Below are 21,977 nucleotides of genomic sequence, written 5' to 3'. Positions count from 1 at the left end.
AATTCAAAAGATGCCCAGTGAAGTTGGTTTTGCTTACATCCCTGCTTCCGGCTCTCCCTCCTCAGAGGTGACCACTCTTACTAGTTTCTGGTGTTTCCTTCTAGAGATGTTCTATCCAGACTCAAGCACAAAAGGTAAGAAAAGGCAAGTGCATGTGAGTCACACGCGTGGGCTTTGGGAACAGCCTGCAGGGGGCTGAATCCTGACTTTTTTGTCTGAGCTTTAAGAGTGTTATCATTAAATTATAGTTTGAGCAGGGGGACAGGAGGGCTTGGAGGGTGGGCAGGGGGTGGCAGGGTGTGTGTGTGTGTGACGGTGCCGGGCTGGACTTGGGGGGACGGTGTGCTGATGGGATGGAGATGAGGGAGGGAGGACCGTGGGACCTGGAGAGAGACTGAATGGGGGCCCAGCAGGGAACAGAGGCTGCAGGGGGTTCATGCCAGGCAGGTGTCTGGCAGGGCTGGAGGTGCGCTAAGAGGGACAGAGATGGCCCCTGGGGCCGGGACAGTCCCTGTCTGAGGCCTCATGTGAACTCCTGGAACAGTTCCAGCTCATCGGGCCACGCACCAGAGCTGAGATGCTGGCAGTGGACTGACAGGGAGGCCGTGGGCTCTGGAGCCTGGAGGTCTGGCCCAAGTGGCCCACTGGGGAATCTGGGCAAATCCTTTCCCTCCGCAGGAGTCAGTGCCAGTGAGCGCTTCACAGAAGTTTATCTCCCCTACTGTTTTTCACTATGGAGGGAAAGGTGGGGGCGGGGATGGGGAGTGGAAGAGGTTGGGAGAGGCTCAGCCTGGGATAGGCTGTGGGCTCAGGATCCTGTTCTGGAGGTTTCCAGGCTGCATCTGAATGAATGTCCACAGTGCCTAGAGCTCTCCTAGGCAGGGTAGGAAGCCTACCTATAGATAGAATATTACATGTTATGCTAATGTGTATGTAATACGTTAATAACATGTAATGCATATGGATGTTATTTTGTTTGATTATCACCTCTCCTGTTTGGGAGCCCCATCTAGTTGGATACTGAGCCTTGTGACCCAGCCCTCAGGAGTCACTGGTAACTCGCTGGCTTTCTGGAAGAACAAGATGTTCCAGACTCATCTTGTGCTTTCCCTTCCCCAGTCCTGGAATCAGCCTTTTCTCCAAGGAGCCCTGGTTCCCTCCTGTGAGGAGTGCTCTTTGGAGGCTACGGCCCCAGGGGGAGAGATGGAGGGAAGTGGCAAGTTCTGGAGGGAAGGGCCTCTGATCTGGGCAGCCCCTTAGCTCTGAACAAGTCCCTCCCCCTCCCCCTGGGGTGGGGGATTAGAGGACCAGTTAAGTCCTTTCCCAGACTCGACTGAGGCCGAGAACAAGACGTGGGAAATATTCACACTGTGTGCCCTTGGGCGGCGGTGGCACCGTGGAAGCCCACGGACCTAGATCCAAGCCCTAGCTCTGCTGCCATGTGTCTGAGTGACTCTGCATGCATTACTTAACCTCTCTGAGCCTCGGGGTCCTCGTCTGTGACATGGGGATAATAGCACCTACCTCGCAGGATATCCAGGGGGATTACATGAGACGACACGTGTAGATTTCTGACTTATCTCGCCTAGAGCAGGTGCTCAGTGGATGCAGATTCCCTTCCTCAATCACGTGACTTCAGCATCCCAGGAAATGAGGACTGGATTACTGGATGGTTTGGGAGAGGGGAAGAGAGGAGGCTAGGGAAGAGGAGGAGATGGGAAATAGAAGTCCATGGACAAATAAAGAGGAGGGAAGGTTAACCCAAAATAGGGAAGATGATTCATTGTCAAATCTGTCCAACAAAGAAGGCTCTCATTGCTTGGGGGAGGTGGAGAGCCTCCTGTCACCAGAGGTGTGCAAATAGAGGCTGAGGGACCATGCGCCATACAGATGTTTCTGTGAGGACTCCTGCATTGGCCAGGAGGTTGATTCATCCACTCAGCAAACTTTTGGAGAGGGCGGTCCTTGTCCGGCCCTATAATGGGACAGGGGATGCCAAGGTGAATGGGACATCACCCCTGGCCCAAGGAGTGCCCAGTCCAGGGAATGAGCTGGCCTTGAGGGTCCCTTCTACTCTGCAGTTCAGTCCTTTAAAGCATCCGTGCCTTGGAGGGAGTTGGCTGAGGATTTTCAATATGTGCCTTTTGGTATTGATCCACTGGAGCTGAAGCTGGCCGGGGAGCGGCAGGAGGAGAGCGCCGCAGTGTTATTAGTGCGGAGGACACGCTGTAATCTGTCAGTGTCACCCTGGTCGCAGCTGGCCGGGGAGCCATCCTGCTGTTAACTCCTCCCTTCCCAGCAGCCACCGAGCACACAACCCGCACAGCACCCTCGCCAGTGCCTCCATCTGTTCCTGTAGGAGGGGGAATGTGGGTGTTTACTCTTTTTCTATTTTCTCTGGCATGAGCCCTCTGCCCCAGTCACAATGATTTATTCAGTGTTTTCCAAACATACCTGGGACATTCCTACCTCTGTACCTTCAGTTACCAGCTTTCCCTACCAGCTATGGTCACTGAATTTACTTTCCATCCATCCATCCATCCATCCATCATTTTAGTATCTAAAAAAAAATCTATCCATTTTTCCACTTCTCAAACCAGCTCTCCATCATCCATCAATCCATTCAATCATCCATCTATCCACCTATCCATGAATCTATCCATCCATCCATCCAGCTATCCACCCACCACCCACCCTCCATCCATTCAACCTTGCAATTTAGTTCAGTCCAGTTCAGTTCAACTCAGCTCAGTTCAATTCGGCTTACCTTTATTCAGTTCATAAGATTCCTAGGTCTTGCCATGTGCCAAGCAAGTGAAAAGTGAGTCATGTCTCTGCTGTCAAGGAACCCAGGGAAGAGGCCTCCTCATCCTTCATGGCCAGCTTTGTGTCTCCTTCTGTTAACCCTTTGCCAGTCCCCTAAGCAGAAGCAATTGACTCTAAAGGGCTGTTCTGTGGAAGAAAGTTTAGTCTGGTTTTCACAAACTCCACAGGACAGAGCTAAGGCAAGGAGAGAGGCAAAGTGTGGGAAGGAGGTGAGAGTGAGGTGAGCCAGTGGGGCAGGGATTTTGGCTCCATGGAGGGAGGAGCTTCCATTCAGTGGTGAGCACTCTAGTAGACAGAGTGGTTGTGTACTGGGGGATGGAGGTAAAGAGAAGGGGGCGAGGCGATCACTATTGGAGAAGTAAGTTCATGTAGAGGTGAAGACATGCGCTCTGGAGTCAACAGACTGCTGGGCTTACTGTCTAGGCTCTACCGTATTGTTGCTGTGTGTCCTAGGGCACATATCTTAATCTCCCTGAGCGTCAATGTCCTCGTTTGTAAAATGGAGATAATAATAGGATCTAGCTCATCATGTGGCTGTTATCGTTATCATGGAAAATGCTTAAATTAAAGCCTGGCACAAAGGGAAAGCTCAACAGATTCTAGCTATGATTATTATCACTCTTTGTTGAGTACCAGCTACATCTGGGCACTGTGCTAGGAGCTTTCACATTCAGTGCCTCCTCAGAGCATCTCAGCCACTAATCCTACATAGAGATCATTGAACCCATTTTGCAGATGAGGAAATGAAGGCTCAGGGAGGCTGTTTATTTTTAATTTTAATTTTTTTAATTTTAATTTTTTAATTTTTTGGTTGTGCTGCTCGGCATGTGGGATCTTAGTTCCCCAACCAGGGATCGAACGTGCATCCCCTGCATTGGAAGCGCGGAGTCTTAACCACTGGACCTCCAGGGAAGTCCAAGGCTGTTTCTTGTTCACGTCACACAGCTGGTTAAGGATGGAGCTGGGCTTCAAATATAGGCTTTTCTAACTCTACTACTAATGCTCTCCTGCCGGCCCTTTTCTGCTGCCTTTCAAGGGGTGCGTGCTCTGAGATGCCAGGATTCAAAGACTTTCATCTCAGTTTCTGTTTGGGACACTCTTTTGGCCTTCCGTACTTTTAGCCTTGAGTTGTTAATTATTGTTTCATGTGTGTTTTCTCTCTTTTCCAGAGAGTATGAGATCAAGAAAAAATTTTTCTTTTCTACAGCAACTGAAGTGTTGACTTTGACCATGAAAGCTACAGAATTTATGATGTTTCTCTTTTTGCCTTGCTTGCCAGGAAGCTTGTACTTTTGTCACATTGCTTCCTTCTCCTTTCCATGGTTTGGGTTTCTACCTTTAACATCCTTTTTCTTTATGTGTCTTTTGCTGTAAGCTCTTTCACCCTTGGGAGGAGCTTTTCATAAATAGACATTAATTGAATGGAAAACGGCAGATTACAAATCACAAGTAAATAACTCAGATAAAACTATGAACTTCAGGAAAGGGATGTGTTTTACTTATATCTGTCCCTCCCACTGTGTCTAGCCGTGGCTCTGGCTTGGTGAATTTTGCATGGAAACCTCAGTGGTGATTTTTCATGTCATTTCTGGGTCAGGGGCTGTCTTTGTACTTGGAAATAAATTCAAAGGCCTGCCCCATGAGGACCAACCCCTACCCACTTCTTGCACCTCCTCCTGTGTCACTTGTCCCTTGCTCACCTAGGATAAAGATTGGATCATCTTTTAGATCTATTCACAGGCCAAGTTCTTTCCTGCCTCAAGAAACGAGTATTTGCACATGCTGTTCCCTCTGCCTGGAACCTCCCCCCTCTTCCATCCCGTTTTCCTGGTCTTCCCTCCTTACCCTTCAAATTTCAGCTGAAAGCCAGTGTCTCAGAGAGATTTGTGATTATATAATTATTTGATTCTTAACTTGCTAATTTTTCCTCTTCCCCGCTTGAACATGAGTTGCAGGAGGCTGGGACCATGTCTTTCTTGATCGCTGCTACCCCCAGCATTGAGCACAGAGCGACATGTAATAGGGGCTGAATGAATGAATGGATGAACGAAAGGTGCCAGAGCGTCCTACAGTGTCCCTGAGAGCCAGGCTAGGGCAGCGCCAGGAAGGAGGTGATTATGGCTCAAGCTCAACTCTCAAGGGCTTTCATAACTCAGAACTGTAAAGCCTCTCTTGGCATCTCCTTTGCACCCCAGACCCCCAGGCTCCTGCGAGGGAGAATTGCCCCCTCCCTTCTCCTTGCCCTTCTGTCCTCTGAGCAGCCCTCCGTGAAGGCACCTGCGACTCTGTGTGCGTTTGTATGTATAGAAGATGGAGGTGGGGCAGAGTGGTGGGTGTGAATGAGGACCCTGGGCTCAGAGACCCCTAAGTTTGAACCCCAGCTGTGCCACATCCTGAGTACATCGTGGTGCCATGACTTTGTCTCTTGAGTGTTCACTTAAATAGGAAGTGCTATATAACTGTTGTTATGCACCAGGCACTGTTCTAATGCTTTTTATTCATTAACTTCCTATAATAACCTTATGTGTTGGGTGCTATTATTATTTCCCTTTTGCAGATGAGGAAACTGAGGCATAGATACCTTGCCCAAGGTTGTGCTGCTAGTAAGTGGCTAGAGCCTGGATTGAGCCCGGGCAATGTGACTCCGGAGCCCACCCTCTTAACCCCCAGAACTTTCTGCTTCTCTGAGCCTCAGTTTCCACATCTGTGAAGGGGGTGACAATACTTGCTTGCTAACCTATAATAGTATGTGATTTGGTAGTGCCTGGCACATTGTAGGCTCCCCCAAATTCCAGTTTGCTGTGGCAAGACAGATAACCAGGGGTCTGGCCAGGGATGGCCTTAAAGCTTTTACTGTGAGGGCACTGGGGAGCCATTGAAGGTTTTTGAGTGAGGGAGTGACATAAAGCAGCAGTGGTTTAGCTCAAGTCCTACCCTTTCCCTCCCCTGGCTTCCTCCCTCCTCTCCCCCAGGAATCACCCTCTGACAGCTAACTACATCCTGCCTGACGTTGCTGTCTGAATTTCACATCCTTATGTCTTACCACCCCCGTGAGATCTTGAACTGTTTAAGGGCCATGACAGGTCATCCCAGACTTCCTGACTTGAATTGGACGGGAAGGGCTACTCTCCTTCCCCCGCTCCTGACAGACATTCTTGCTCTTGTCGGGCTCGTCTCAGAGGGCTGCCTCAGAGAGCACATCCGTGGGCCTCTTTCCTTCTACTCTTTGAGTAGTAGAGGCGGAGAGAGGTGCCTGGGGGTGATCTTACCATTTGCTTCTTATTCCCTTGGGATCCTTTGCATAGCAGTGTGGGTGAGGTGAGACAGACGGGTAACTGGGTGGGAGAGGAAGGAGGGAGAGAAAGCGAGGGAGACTTGGGGAGGGAGAGCCAGAGCAAGAGAGAGAGGGAGGCTGAAAGAGAGAGGAGGAGGAAGGCTGGGCTTATTGCTTCAGGGCTGGGTACTCCTGGTGACAAAAATGGGCCATCTCACCTAGTGTGGCGTTCCTTTGTTCTGACCGATGTTTTGAGCACGTATAGACACACAAACATACACATATGCTACATGTGTCCATATAGATGCGAGTGCTTACCTGTGCCTGTAAGCGCACAGATGGGTCTACAGGTGCATGTAGATTAAGTACGTAGAGAAATACTTGCGGCGGGCAGCCCATCATGCTGAAGCACCACCTGCTCTGTGTGCCCACCCATGTTAGTTCACCCTTCTCGCCACGCCTTTGTGCGGCTTATCACATTTCTCAGCAAGCCTCTGTTTCCCTGTCCGTGGTCCTGTCTCTACTGAGCGCTTCCTGCAGGAAAGTCCGTGTCCTTGTCATGTCTGTACACTTGGGACCAAGATCAAGACCTGCTGGAGGGGATGTGGTCAAGAAAAGTTGACAGACTGAATGGATATGTTTGTGTGAGTGGATCTAATTCCATAAGTGTGTGTTTGTGCACACTTGCACATGCAGGCGTGCATGCACGTAAGAATATGTACATGCATACATGCTCACAGGCACACCCACTTTAGGGGCTATGAATGTGCCTCAGAGGTGTGCGTGAGTGAACATATATGCACACACCATAGCTACAGCCTTATGCAGGGATATGTTGGTGTTTGACAATCAGCTCTCTATTAAAAAAGAATTGCCTGATTTGTAGCATTTGCCCATTTCTGTGGTGTAAACACTCCTGTCACAGCCAATTTCAGGGTGCCAGTGCGTTGTCACTGAACTCAGCGTGGAGAAAAGATGCACGTGGTGGGTTCGCGTGAGCCTGTAAGAGGCAGCCCTTGCACACGCTGGATTTCTGTCTGTGATAGAGTGACGGAGAGGGCAGGCAGGGCCAAGTTCCTCTGGCCTGGCCTGGGGGAAGTCCCTGCAAGCTGGCCCACAGACACTTCTTTCCAGAGCCTGTGCACCAGGGGAGCGGGGCAGTCGTTGGCTACCAGCCGGCTTTCTCAGCATCGGCTTGGAAGCCGGTCCAAACTGATGCTCCTTGTTAGGCAGGTCTAGACACTCACCAAAACAGCAGCCTTCTCTCACCCCCGGCAGACACTCTCAGAGCTTTTGGAGTTAGGTGAGGTCAGCACTCCTGCGAGGAGGAATCTCTAAGCTTGGAGCATGAACGGAGGAGGGGGAAGGAAAGCTTCAAACCTTCATTAGAAGGGGTGGCTGGGGATGCCGGAGGTCGGGTTCTGGGGCCAGCAGCCTGCTTGAAGCCAATTCACTTTGCAAGTCTGGTTTGCAAGTTGCTTGACTTTTCTGGGCTCTAAATAGTACCTTTTTCCCATGAAGGGATAGGTCTTCTGAGCTTTACATCCCCTTACCTGACCCTCCGGGAGTAGGAGCCCTTGGATTGGACCCTGAGATCTATATTCAAAAGCCAGGTAGAGGGTAAGCTGCCCCCAGACATGGGCGAGAGGGGCCCTGGGCTTTAGGGGACCTGGCTCTGGCCCTCCTCCCACCATGCCCCTCCCTGTGGGGGGAAGAGTCCACAGGCCAACGCGATGTGCTCACCCTGAGCCCGCACCTCTCTTGTAGCCCTTTCCCTCTGGTGCCTGCTTTTCAGAATTTCGGCCCAAAGTCTCCTGAGCCAGCTTCCAGGGCTGGCCACCATCTGTCTTGAGGTTGGACTGGCCTGAACAGTGGCCGAGGAGTCGCTGTTTCAGGCGACTGTAGCTGGAATTTGGATGTGCAGGCTGGGATGGGCATCCCCTTTGCAGGAGAGGCCCCGCATGTGCTGGGTGGAGCTGCAGATGGGAAGGGAAGGGGACCGGGCGGTGGGCTCCAAGCCAGGGTGGGCTTGCCCTGTGCCACTTTTGGGAACAGAATTCAGAGGGGGGTGAGAATTCTAAATTCGAACCTCGCATTTTAGGTCATCAAGGAGATAGATTTGTCAGGATAGAACATATTTTAAAGTCAGTTAGTTTGATTTGTAGCTGTTAAACATTTAGATTGATGGTATGGGGGCCCCCATTTGACTCTTGCCCTCGGACCAGCAAATTTTTTTAAAACAAAACATTTATTTATTTATGACCTCGCCATGTGACATGCGGGATCCTAATTCCATGACCAGGGATCGAACCCACACCTCCTGCATTGGAAGTATGGAGTCTTAATCACTGGACTGCCAGGGAAGTCCTGGGAACAGCAAATGTTAGGGGTGAGCTTGGAGGAAGAGATGCTTGAGATCGATGGGAAGCTTGGCAGTGTGGCCCAAGGGCTGAATTGAGCAGGAAGTTGTGAATGTTGGCCAGTTCTAGAGGGGAGTCTTCCGGGGGCCCCGGGGTGTAGGGCTGGCCTTCTCTTAGGTCTGTGTCACTCAGGTCTCCTCTGCATGCCATCTCCTTTCTCTTGAGCCCCAAGGAGAACTGTACAATGACTAAGCTTCCTGCCCTGCATCTTAGACAGTGTCTTGTCCCCAGAGACCCTACCTCCTGGAGCTCATGAAGAAGCCCTGGTCTGTGTCAGGACTGGGGTTGTGACATCTGGGACCCTCCCTGGTCCCCATCACTGTGCGTTGTTATGGCTGTATCTAAGGTGACCTGGTTACCCCTCATAGATCACACTTCTGGCTCTCCAGATGAAAATATTAAAATAACCAGGGCAGTGAATCCCAGCCATTGTAATGAATGAGACCTCCATGCTTTTTTTGGTCTGCTATGGTAGATGTTAGGAGGACAAAATGAAGGTTTTTTCTCTTTTCAGAGTGATGTATCATAATGTTTTCATTTTAAACAAGCTTTGGTCAGCTTTTCTTTTTCCTGTTTGCATTGGCAGTTATATCCTTCTGAGTCAAAGGTAATAAATTCAGTAAGGGTGGTGGTGGGCAGTTGGGCACAGGAAGTCCCTGTTAGAAGGAGGAGGAGAAGAAGCATTTTATAATTTGCCAACAGATGAGTACTTTTTTGTCTGCTTTTAAAATCTTGGTTTGATTTTGAAATACCTTCCTTCCACCCATCCTATTCAATATGACAGTTTTTAAAGTCCAAATGAACTAAATTAAATGTATTTAATGCATTTTGAGAGGAGCAGGGAGTTGTGAATGTTGGCCAATTCTAGAGGGGAGTTTTCCAGGGCCCCGGGGTGTGGGGTTGGCCTTCTCTTATGTCTGTGTCACTCAGGTCTGCTCTGTGTGCCATCTCTTTTGCAGCCTTCCTTCAAATAACTGACCCTGGCAGTTTGACCAGAACAGGGCCGGATATTGGTGGGTTAATTCTTTAGCTGCCTTCAAATGGGGCCTTTCTCTCATGTCAAGGGTCAAATCCTCCTGATAGGTTAGCCTCCTTTAAAGGCTGACTGTTTTTGTCCCCCAAAAATACATATATTGAAACCCTAACCCACAATGTGATGGTATTTGGAGGCAGGGCTTTGGGGAGGTAATTAGGTTCAGATGAGGTCATGAGGGTGGGGCTTCCACGGTGGGATTAATGTCTTTATAATAAAAGAAGAAAGACCAGAGCTCGCTCTCTGCGGTGTGAGGAGAACACAGTGAGAAAGTGGCCGTCTGCAAGCAGGAAGATTGTTTTCACCAGGAATGGAATCTGCCGACACCTTGATCTTAGACTTTCCAGTCTAAGAAAGTCTAAGAAATAAATGAGAAATAAGTGTCTGTTGTTTAAACCACCCAGTCTGTGGTACTTTGTTACAGCAGCTTGAGCAGACTAAGACACATTCCGTCTTGCCTTTCACATTAGGAGAGTCCCAGGGCCCCCTGCTGGACCCTCCCCCTTTGTCTCCCAATCCACAGTCCCCTCCAAGGAGCACCCCTGTACGGGGGCCCTCTAAGTACAGTGGCAGGGTCATGTCCATTACGGGCTGCACACTTTCACGGGGAAAACTGAAACCCTGGAGTGTCACTGGAATGTTGATGGGGGCTGATTTATTCTAAAACTGAAAACTCAAGGATGTCATGCTCATGGCCTTCAAATATCTGAGGGACTGTTGTGCTAAAAAGGGAAGAGATACATTCGTTGTTGCTGGAGTCAAAGGAAGAGGTGGATTGAAATTCATTGTGGGGAGGAGACTTTTACCAATGAGCACTACCCTGCACGGGCTGGGGCTGCCTAAGGAAGGAGTGAGCCCCCTGTCACTGGAGGTGTGCAAATATCAGTAAGGGATATTTAAGAGGAAACTCATGACCTGGGGACTAGGGTTATTCTACTGCCTGGCTTCTAAGCCTCCCATCCCTCAACTGAAATCTGAGAATGTGAGTTCTCAGATTTCAGCTTTAGGATGGTTTTAAATGAGATGTCAGAAGTTGGGAAAGCAATGAAAGAAATCCACCAAAGTGAGGACCAAGCTATAAAAAAAATCTTTATTTCATGTACCAGGATTTTTTTCTTTTTTTTTTTTTCTTTTTTTAGTTTTCAGCTTTTTAAAATTTTTGTTCTGTTAACAGTCTGAAAAAAAAAAAGGACCCACCAACAAAATAAAATGGAGGTTGGTTTCTTGAACTGGTTTGAGCTGGACATGAGCAATCGTCCACCCTGGCAAGCAGCGCCTTTGCAGTCCTGAACCCAGCTCCTTCCCTCCAGGCCCCCTAGCCCTTTCACCCCACACCTGGTTGGCCTTCTTCAAGGGGACCCAGGCCCCAGGTCTCATGGCCTGGGAAGAAGCGCTGATTGCCATCCCATACACTCTGCCAGAACTCAGAGAACTGGGACCAATTTTCCTCTTTGGACGGTGCCCGTGCGTTTGCTGTTTTCTTTCTTTCTCCCTTCTCTCTAGTCCTTGATCCTTTCAGGTTTGGGATCTGATGGGGCAGTGGGCAAGGTTGAAGTGGGGAGGGAGAGATTGTGATTTCTGCCCAGACTGAGAAATACTGGGTGGCCACCACACCTGGCATTGGCCGCCATGGCTCTGTCCTGGGGCTCCCGGGGCCTCCCGTGCACTTCTGGGCTGGCAGACAGATGTTCTGTCTTGTGGCTCAGGCTGGATTTAGGGTCCCAGCTGCTACTGACCTGAGAAAAGAGCTTTCCTTTCCCAGACAAAAGATGGAAAGGGCAGCTGAGAGTGGGCAAGCCCCCAAAACTTTTTCAGCCACTCCCCCCAACTCCCCAGAGCTCAACTTAAGAAGCTTCAGGACAGGCCAGTGTTAAGAAAGAGACAAACCAAGCCGTGCTGATGGGGACAGCAGGGGCCCCACCTTCAGCAGAGTGACTGGCGGTCTGGGCTGAAATTTGAGCTTGGGAAAGTGACTGGCTTTCTTTCATTCTGAAGTGGCCTTGTTGCTCTGGGAAGAAAGGGGAGCAACATGGGATGCCCCCAAACTTTAGTCCGTGGTCTAAGTTTAACTTTGGGGGTTGGCCCTCATGCTAGGACCAAACTTTGTAAATCTCTGCTCTCCATCCCTCAGCCTTCACCCCTCCCAGCAAACCTTGGAGGACCCTCCTTTTCCCTGACCTCTAAAGACAGTGGGGGAAGCCTGGTGGCTGATCTTCTCCCAAGGAAGTCCCCTCTGCTCTCTGTGACTGGGTTATGGCATTCAAGAAAGGGGACACAAAATCAAGAGTGGCTTTGGGGACTTCTGGTACCTTTCCCTCTCTGAACGGCAGAAGACGTTTGCTCACGTGTGTATTTTTGCTTTGACATTGGATACGGGGGCAGAGGGTTGGGAGCACAGTGAGGAGGCATATGGTGTGTGTGTGTGTGTGTGTGTGTGGCTGAGTGGCTGACTGATGTTTTGGGAATGTTCTCAATGTCTGGGGGCTGGATGGCAGCTATTTTGGTCATCCCTTGGCATCTTCCTCTGGGCAGGTGGCAGATCTTAAGAGTCATCGGCACCAAGAAGAATGGGCCTTTGGAGTTTCATCTGGGTCAATCCACATGCTTACACAGGGGGAAACTGAGGCCCAGGGAAGCCACACACAGCCAGGGATTCCAGAATCCAGAGCTGGATTCTAGACTGGTGCCCTTTCCTTGCATGCGAGCGGTGTGTGTGTGTGTGTGCGCGCACGCGTGCGCACGTGTGCATGTGTGACCGTGGTGTGGTGGGAGTGCGCACATGAGCATAAAGGCCAATATAGAGCTTTGTCGTCAATGGCTTTGGTGGGCATGAGTCAGTCTCCTCTGAATCCTGCCTCTGGTTGGGGAAGGGGATGGAAGGATATGGACTGAATGTGTGTCCCCATGAGTGATTCCAGTGCTGGGCTTCGAGGACTGTGCATGCGTGTGCGTGTGTGTGTGTGTGTGTGTGTGTGAGTGGGGTGTGCGATCTCACTTGTGTAGACCGATTCTCTCTCTTTCACTTTAGTAGCACTTTCCTGGAGTAAGGAGGAGATCTTTTCTAACAGCCCCCGGCAGCTCCCTGGGGCCTTTCTCCTCTCCCTCCTGCTTGAAGCCCAGCTCTCATCTCTCACAGCAGCTTGTTTGTTTGTTTCTTAAAATGGATTTGTATATTTGTTTTCTGTTTTCTCTTTACAAGTTCCCTGCTAAATTTTAAGTCCCCCACCCCACCCCATTTTTTTTTTTGTTTTCACAGTTTAAAGCTGGAAAAGAATTAAAAGAAAAATACTATCTGATTTTCTTGCAAGTAAATCCACTTATTATATATTTACATTTATTTATAGTCTGTGGTTTTTTTATTAAAAAAAATCACCACTTGTTTTTCCTTTTTCTTTTGTAAAAAGAAACCTTTTTGCAGTGTCATTGTTGGACCCGCTGGGCCCTGAGGGGGCTTCAGTGAGTCCAAGGACCCCCCAAAGGGTCTGTGAACCCCCCTCCCAAGGGGCTGGGGGCTTATGAGTCTGGGGGTCCAGCATCGCCCCAGGGTCATCGCGTGGCCCTGAGGTGAGGGGTGAGGAGGGAGAGATGCTTTATATCCCCCGGGGGGTGGGCATCTCCTGCCCCCAAGGACAGGAGCTTGGGGCAGTGACCCCAAGAGGCTCACCCTGAGGATTCCGGGGTTTTCCGGGCATCTCTGCAAGTCACCAGCAGCCATCTCCTCTCCTTCCCTTCCCTCAAGGCCTAGGAAGTCATCACAGTGGGTTAAGGACCATTAAGGACTGGGAACACTGGGGCCGGACAAGCCCCAGGTGCACCCCCCTCCAGGCACCTTTCGGACAGGAGGGACCAGGGACTCTTGGGTCACCTGGAGGCTTACAATTGCCCCATCAATGCTGGGTGGAGCCGGCTCGCAAGCCACCTAGCGTTCCTAGGGCACCCATCCAGAAGCTCCAGGGACCTGGCAGTGACCGGGAGGCTCACCTGGCCCCGGGGCCCCTGAGTCTCCACCCCCCCAACTCACCCAGGGAGGTAGAGCCAGCTTGGGATTAAAGGGAACAGAAAAGTAACTCTTCCGCATGAAAAAAAAGTAACATAAACCCCTGATAAATGCAAAGAACATTTCCCTTCCTTTCTGCTCCTTCTCTTTTTTCTGCTTTAATATTATCTTGGTTCCCTTGTATGTTTTCATTTAAATTGGTTTTTATTAAACGTTAAAATAATGGTACATGGGAAATCATGCATTTTCTTTTAGATTTATTTTCTATTTTTAATTTTTATCCTCTCTTGCTTTTTTTAAAGTTTGTTTTTCCTTCCCTCGTTTATATTTTTGCACACTTTCTATTGTTTTGCGTCTTTGTTCCTCTTATATGTTGTTCTTTTTTTTTAAAATTTACTTATGTTTTTCTCTTTTTTTGTTTTTTTTGCTTTTGGAAGGTTTGTCCCCCGTGGATGGTTTCGTTTCCTCCCCTCTTCCCCCCGCCCCGGCCCCCCCCACCGCGGGCCGCGCCCCTCCTCCCGGCTCTGCCCGGGACCAAGGCGGCGGCGGCGGCGCTGGCGAGGCCCGCGTGAGCTTCATACGGGGGTGGTCCGGCGGTTGGCTGTGTTGGAGTGGAGAGAGTCTTTGTTCTCCTTCTGGATACAGTTGTGAACTTGGAGGAAGCTGTTATCCCTGTCGGAGTTGTAGGTGGCGGTGGGCGTGGTGGCGGCCTTCAGGGGGTCCCTGCTGAGGGTGTACATGGAGATCTCCGTGGACGGCAGGGTGTTGAAGCCCTTGATGCCCACGGGGGAGGCGTCCCTGGAGTGTGAGGGCTCGGTGGAGCGGGAGCTGGAGCGGCTGCGGCGCTGGTAGCGGTAGCGGTAACTGGGGATGCGGGTGATGGCGGAGGCCTGGAGGTAGTCCGTGGCGCGGGCCGTGGCCCGCAGCTGTTTGTGCCGGTCGATAAACATGTGCACGGCCAGCACCCCGACCATCTCGGCGATGATGAAGGACAGGGCTCCGAAATAGAAGGACCAGCCATACGAGTAACTATTCTTTTTGGAGTCGCTCTTGGAAGGGTCTCCGGCATTGGCAGATATGTACACTATGATGCCAATGATGTTACTCAGACCTGTGGGCAGAGGGTGGGCGCGGGGCGGAGAGGGAAGCAGAGAGAAGGATCGTTAGTTTCCAAGGAGGATGCCAAGCCCCCGGCAGGATGAAGGGACGGGGAACAGCTGGAGGGTCTTTCCCTGGTTCAGCGTTTTCATGGAGAACGGATGGACCGGTCTAGAGGGGTGTTGCAAGCATCACCTTACTATCCTGTTATTCCATTTGGAGAGAGCTGCAAAGGGAAGAGCTAATGGAAACAGAGCTATGGGAAGAAGGGAAAGAAGCAACGGGCATCCTACAATGTATTGAGTAGTAATAATAATAATGATGGTAATAATAATAGTAATAATAATAATATTGTTTATTGAGCATTTACTACCTGCTTTCACTGCTGAGTGCTTTTCAAGGGGTTTGCAGATGAGAAAACAGATTGCAGAGAGGTTAAGTAACTTGCTCAAGGCTGCACAGGGATTTGAAGCTGGTGTAGCAGGGGGTTAAGACTGGCTCCTAGAGCCAGACTGCCTGGATGCAAAGTCTCTGGCAAAGGAACCGTTGTCTGAGTTTCCATATCTGTACTGACGAACCTAGTTGCAGGGCAGGAATAAAGAGGTAGACATAGAGAATGGACTTGAGGACACGGGGTGGGAGGGTGAAGCTGGGGCGAAGGGAGAGTAGCATCGACGTACATACAGTACCGAATGTAAAATAGTTGGCTGGTGGGAAGCAGCAGCATAGCACAGGGAGATGGCTCGGTGCTTTGCGATGACCTAGAGGGGTGGGAGAGGGAGGATGGGAGGGAGGCTCAAGAGGGAGGGGATATGGGGACATGTGTATGCATGTGACTGATTCGCTTTGTTGTGCAATAGAAATTAACGCAGTACTGTGAAGCAATTATACTCCAATAAAGATCTATTAAAAAAAAATAATAGGACTTACTCCTGTCAGGTCATGGGGAGGATTAATACATGTGAATACATATGAGTTGATACATGTGAGTTAATACACATGAAAGCTGTTAAGTCTGCACGGGGTAGGTGCTGCTTAAACGTTAGTCGTTCTTATTAAATGGCTCATACTACAGCCCATGTTCTCTTTCTGGCATCTGAAGCCAATGTGACTTGTCACGTAACTGGGCTGAGTAATGTGGTTTTGGATGCCTGCCTGCTCCCACCTGGGTAGGACAGTGAGGGGAGAGGGCAAGTGAGGATAGGCCTAGTGTCCTGAGAGGATCCCGGGATTGGGGCCTTTTTCCAGGAGGTGGGAGAAAGATGCATCGTTGGGCTAAAGGACAGGGTCTGGGGATGGTCCTGGAGGACTCAGTGGGGGGCTCGGGCATTGCGTTGGGGCGGGAGCCCCAGCACAGCCTGTCTTCCTTGTGACTCAGCCTGTTGCAAGGCCCGGAAATTCCTCTCTGCTCTCCCCTCCTCTCTCTGCCAGGTCCTCCCAGCCACTGGGCACCCAACCTCAGCCTTCTCCCCACTGGTGGGCCTGGACTCTGGCCCACCTGGCTCAGCAGCTGTTACCTGCAGACACAAAGAAGATGCCGGCACTCAGGATGATGTTGTGTCGAGTCTTGTAGAACTCGCTGGCTGCGATGCAGAGTCCCCCCATGAAAAGCAGAATCACACTCAGGATCGGGAAGATGCTCGAGGCCCTCACAGCCCCTGGAGAACACGGAGGGTGGGGGAGAGAGAACGGCAAGGCTATGAGACAGGGGTGGGGGGGGGAGGACACAGGAGGGAGGAGAGAGAGCAGTCCACAGGAGCCGGCTGGGGGGTGGGTTATGGACACAGGACCAGAGTGGAGGTTGTTCCGCAATGCTAGAGAGGGAGGGAGAAGGAGCAATCCACTGCCTAGCTCACAGCCCTTCAGGGACGCTCCACTTCCTCAAGGATCAAACCCCAGCGCTTCATGAGCCCCACAGGGCCCCGTGGGACTTGGTCTCAGCCCATCCCCACGTTCCCTCTCGTCCAGCCATGGCAAACTTCCCATGACTCATTAATGCACGTTTCTGACTTTTGACGTACTGAGCTTTCTTCCTAGAATGTCTTTCCTGCTCTTTTTCACTCAGCAAACTTCTATTCATCCATCAAAACCCAGCTCAAAAGTCTCCCCCCCCACAAAGCATTTCCTGACTTCCTTAGGCAAAGTCATTAGCTCTCTCCTCTGCACTATGGGGCAGTTGGGGCATGTGGAAAGGCAGTGTGTTATAGTGGTTAGGAGTTAGTGGTTGGACGCTGGCTTTAGCGTTTATTAGCTGGATAAGTTTGGGTAAGTCATCTCACCTTTGTGCCTCAATTTCCTCACCTGTAAAATAGGGATGATGATAGTGCCTGCCTCCTAAGATTGCTGTGAGGATTAAATGAGTTAATTCTGATAATGTACTTAGATAAGTCTCTGAAGGCACATAGTAAACATTTGATAAATGATAGTTATTATAGTAAATATTTGCTTATGTATATATGTGTCCACCATAGGTCGTGGGTTCCCATGAGAGCCAGGATGTAGCTGTTTTTTCAGTTCTCTCTCTTCATTCGTTCTGTCCCCACCACCTAGTTCAAAGCCAAAGACACAGTAAGCCTCTGATACAAGCTCGCCTTGTGAATAAACATGGAGAGGTGGTCCAGGAAGAGGAAGAAGCCGACACATTGCGAAGAAAAGAGAAAAGAAAAAGAAAAACAAAAAGCAAATTAAAAAATCCTTCAGGATAAGTTAAGAAGGAAGGACTAACAGGCAGGAGAAGAAAATATTTTAATGAATATTTTACTCCTGCGTGTGGGAGGATGAGAGTGCAGAGGGGCACAGATGGCTGAGGGCAAAGGGAAGGCGGCAGGGGGTGTATAGTGGGGAGACAGTGTCTGAAAGATGACCCAGAGGGGTGGAGTCCTCTACAAAGTGTGTCTGGAAAGTAAAATATTTTTTTCTATCCGGATTCAAATAGGCAGAGAGTGATCTCAGGGCTCCTGACTCCCTGTCCTGGGAGCTATGGACAGGCAGGAGACAGAGGTGTCTGGAGGCTAGTGTAAGGAAAGGGATGCTTTCTTGACATGTTTGGGTGGCTTGAATGGTAACCTAGGAAGTTGAGTCCTTTTAGACAGAGGGTCCTTTGGCTCGGCCCAGAGGTTGGCTGGGGGTCTATGTTTTGGAGGGGAAGTGCCCCCCCCAATGCCCCACCCCTGTTCCTTTTGGTGGCAGTGTGGCCACGAAGGATATGTGAAGAAGAGAATTTTTCTATATAGCACTTGAAGAGTTTTTCTAAGAGTTTCAGGCAGTTTGCTGTGACGTGTGATGTAAAGCCCTTCTCTTCTCTCCCCCCTGGATCTTCAGTAAGGCTACACCGCTAGTGATGCTTCTGGATGAGTGGATTGTTTTGGGGGGCCTTGAAGAAGGGTGGAGTCTGTATCGGGGGGGGACCTGAGCTGCCCATACAGAAGCAGTGGTGAGAGGGTGGAGGACAGCTGTGTTACTCGGCAATCTAGTACCCCTCTCCCCCCTCAGGCAAGGATGGTGCTGCCTCCTTCCCAGACCCGAGCTGATGTTCTCTTCCTGCAAGTCATCTCTGAGATGACAAGCTGTATCCCCAACCTGATCCCCCAGCCCACACACCCCCGCACAGACACGCATGCCCAGACGTGCACACCCATAGCTACCTGGATGCCAATCTTCATAAGCACGTGGGGATGGTGAGAGCGTATTGAAGAGATAGTATTGGTGAAGCACCCACACCATGTTGGGTCTGATGTACATGTTATAATTTAATCCTTGTAACACCCCTGCAGGGTGTATTTTTTGCCACAATTTACAGATGAGAAAACTGAGTTTCAGAGAGGTGAAGTAACTTGCTCAAAGCCACCCAGCTAGTAAGTCAGGATTCAAGCCCAGATCAGCCCAACTCATGGACTACCCTGGACTCTCTCTCTGGGGCTTTCAAAGAGCCTGGGAAGCCTGCAGGGTCCAGAAATCAGGGTTCTGGTCTCAGCTCTGCCCCTCACTTGCCGTGTGGCTGAGATAGGTACCTTGCCCTCTCTGGTTTCCCCATGTGTAAAATGGGTGTGGGCCGTTAGCCGATTTCTAATGCTTTTGCCCTCTCCACGTGGATATGATTTCTGACCACCTGGAAAGGGGGATGTCAGCATAAAGAAAGAAAGAGAGACTGGTGTGACTTCCAAGGGACAGTGGCGGCCGCTCAGATGAGCAAGGCAGATGAAGTTCTCTGACCTTCTCCCTCCAAGAAAGCAGGTTCTTCCTGCCCGCAGTATGCTGCATTTGGCAGACTGGGACTGCATCCTCAGAACTCATGCCTCACAGCAGCCCTGGGCCTGACGTTTCCAGTTCAGTCTGGTCTGCTGTGGGAGCCTGGATGTCCCAACTCAGCCTTCCTGCCGGCAGAGAGAGGGGGCACCAGCTGTGGAGGGAGATGAGAAACTGTGCGTGCGCGCGTGTGCGCGCGCGCGCGTGTGTGTGTGTGTGTGTGTGTGCGCGATAAAGAGGAGGGAGGCTGGAGGGAGAGGTCTGTTGTATTGCAGCCAGCAGGGAGCAATGTGGAGAAAACAGGACCACTTCACAAGGTACCAAAGCAGCTTATGATATGGCGACCAGCAGCCAACACAAACAGAAGCCTCTTCACTCCGGCAGAGCCAACCCAGACACTAGCCTCCCTTGGAAGAGGCCTCTTTGCCCAGAAAAAAGGTGACAGGGGGAAGCCGGTAAACAGCGCCAAGCCTAGGAAGGCCGAAGTCCGCAGGACCCAGATTCAGGCTGGCAGGAAGCTGGTTTGGAGCAGGCAGGGACCCCTACACTGAAACAATCTCTCGAAAGAGGTCTTTCTGGCTGGGCAATGTCACGGACAGAATGGGGATTTTGGAGTTGTCACACCTAACTTCAGATCGTGGCTTTGTCACTTACTCACTGTGTGACCTTGGTCAAGAAATTAACACAACGTTGTAAATCTACTATACTTCAGTAAAACTGAAAAAAAAAGAATCTGCATTTTAACAAGATCTTGGTAACAAGACTTGTATGTGTCTGAAAGTTTGAGAATCACCATTGTAAGAATTAAATTGGATAATATCTGTATGGTTTCTGATGCTAGGCGGGCAGTAAAAGGTAGCAATTTTTGTTATTTCTAATGTCCTTTCCCCTTCATGCCAGACACAACTTCCCCATGAATTGTCCTGACTTCCCACTAAGGCTGGGGTGGTCTTACCGCTAAAATCTATCGCGAGGGGCAGGAAATATCTCATTTATTCAATGCACAAATATTTATTGATCTCCTATGAGTAAGCGTATGGAACTACATAACACCTACTGACATTTCTGGGGCTCTTCCTATGTGCCAGGCCCTGTGCTATGTGCCTTCCATGGATGAACCCACTTAAACCTCCTACCAACCCCATGAGCCATGGGCCTTGGCTTAAAGGAGATTACAAATACCTAAAGCAGGCACTGGTAAACTTTTTCTGTAAAGGGACACATAGTCAATGTTCCTGGCTTTGCTGGCCATATGGTCTCTGTTGCAATTACTCAACTCTGCCCTTGTAGCCTGAGAACAGCCATGGGCAATATGTGAACAAATGAGTGTGGATGTGTTCCAATAAAACTTTATTTATAGAAACAGTTGGTAGGCCAGATTTGGCCTAACCGTTGCAGTTTGGCCACCCCGGGCCGAGAGCATAATACACTGTACTGGGGAAAAGCTGTGTGGTTCAGAGTGGGGAGATGCTTTGCTCTTGACTGAGTGGCCATCACCATGCCTGGTTCCAGGCTAGGCACAGAAGGCATAGGGGTGCAAAACCAGGCCTGGTCCATGCCTTTATAGGGCTTACATTCTCGTGAAGGAGATACAGCACAGATGAACATGTAATTACCAACCAGGATGAAGTGCTGAGGAAGAAAGGTACCCATATGGCACCGTGAAGGCAAGTGACAGGCTAATGTCACCTGTAGATGGCTGATGTTGCCTGAGGGATCAGAGGATGGTGGGACTGTGTACGTATATGAACCCATTGCTTTCATTTACAACTCCACGAAGTAAGTGCTGTAATTACCCCCATCACACACAGGCTAAAACTGAGGCTCAGAGAGGTTAAGCCTTCGTTCAAGGCCACCCAGCGAGGAAATGGAGGAGCTGGGTTTGTGAACCCAGGGATTCTGACTCTAGGCCCTGTGTGCCTAACCACTGCACCCCCTGGCTGTCAGAGCATCCTCTGAAGTCACATGGGCAACAGGGAGGGTTTCCCTGAGAGGGTGATGTTGGTGCTGAGATGGATGGATAAGAGAAGCTAACTGGGCAGAATAGAGGTAGGGTGTTCTAGGGAGGACGTGGCACGAGCAAGGGCTGGAGGAAGCATGGCTCGTCTGGGGACTTGAAAGGGCTGGTCACAAGGAGTTAGTGCGGGGCCTTGGGGAGCTCTAAGGAAGACGAGGCAGGCTGGGGCCAGGCCACACAGGAACTCACGGGTCGCCTTTAAAGAATCCGCCTGCCAATGCAGGAGACACGGGTTTGAGCCCTGGTCCGGGAAGCAACTAAGCCTGTGCCCCACAACTACTGAGCCTGCGCTCTAGAGCCCGCGAGCCACAACTACTGAGCCTGTGTGCCACAACTACTGAAGCCCGCGCACCTAGAGCCCGTGCTCCGCAACAAGAGAAGCCACCTCAATGAGAAGCCCGCGCACTGCAACAAAGAGTAGCCCTCGCTTGCCGCAACTAGAGAAAAGCCCGCACACAGCAACGAAGACCCAACGCAGCCATAAATAAATAAATAAATAAATTTATAAAGGCCTTAAAGCTGACAGGGCTGTCACGATCTGATGTGCATTTTAATAAGCAAATGAATATGTCAATCCCAATCTGTCAATTTATCCACCTTCCTTACCCCCTGGAAACCATAAGTTTGTTCTCTACATCTGTAACTCTATTTCTGTTTTGTAGATAATTTCATTTGTACCCTTTTTTTCGATTCCACATATAAGCGATATCATATGATGTTTGTCTTTCTCTGACTTCCTTCACTCAGTATTAGAATAGATAACTAATAAGGACCTGCTGTATAGCACAGGGAACTCTACTCAGTACTCTGTAATGGCCTATATGGGAAAAGGATCGGAAAAAGAGTGGATATATGTGTATATATAACAGATTCACTTTGCTGTACATCTGACACTAACACAACATTGTAAATCAACTATACTCCAATAAAAATTTTAAAAAACAAACAAAGCAAATGAATTAAGAAGGGGTTCAGGGTAGCTACAGGGCACCAGGGGGAGGCTATTGCTGCTGACCAGGCGATGGTGGTACTGGGACCAGGGTGGGTACAAAGTGTGGGCAGAGGTG

General features: G+C 50.1%; 1 protein-coding gene across 1 annotated transcript in view; it reads right to left on the bottom strand.

The window, feature by feature from the left end:
* Positions 1-14,125: 14,125 nt before the first annotated feature.
* CACNG2 (calcium voltage-gated channel auxiliary subunit gamma 2) overlaps positions 14,126-21,977 on the bottom strand; it is a 117,373-nt gene continuing 109,521 nt past the window's right edge. The window contains exons 3-4 of the mRNA XM_061205450.1: positions 16,166-16,306; positions 14,126-14,661 (exon numbers count right to left, since the gene is read on the bottom strand). Of these exons, the coding sequence (XP_061061433.1) occupies positions 14,126-14,661; positions 16,166-16,306 (677 nt within the window). The remainder of the gene's footprint in view (positions 14,662-16,165; positions 16,307-21,977) is intronic.

The sequence above is a fragment of the Eubalaena glacialis genome, chromosome 11 (genome assembly GCF_028564815.1).
Source record: "Eubalaena glacialis isolate mEubGla1 chromosome 11, mEubGla1.1.hap2.+ XY, whole genome shotgun sequence".
Classification (NCBI taxonomy): domain Eukaryota; kingdom Metazoa; phylum Chordata; class Mammalia; order Artiodactyla; family Balaenidae; genus Eubalaena; species Eubalaena glacialis.
Note: the sequence above shows the minus strand (reverse complement) of the source record. Positions and strands in the feature narration are given on the sequence as shown.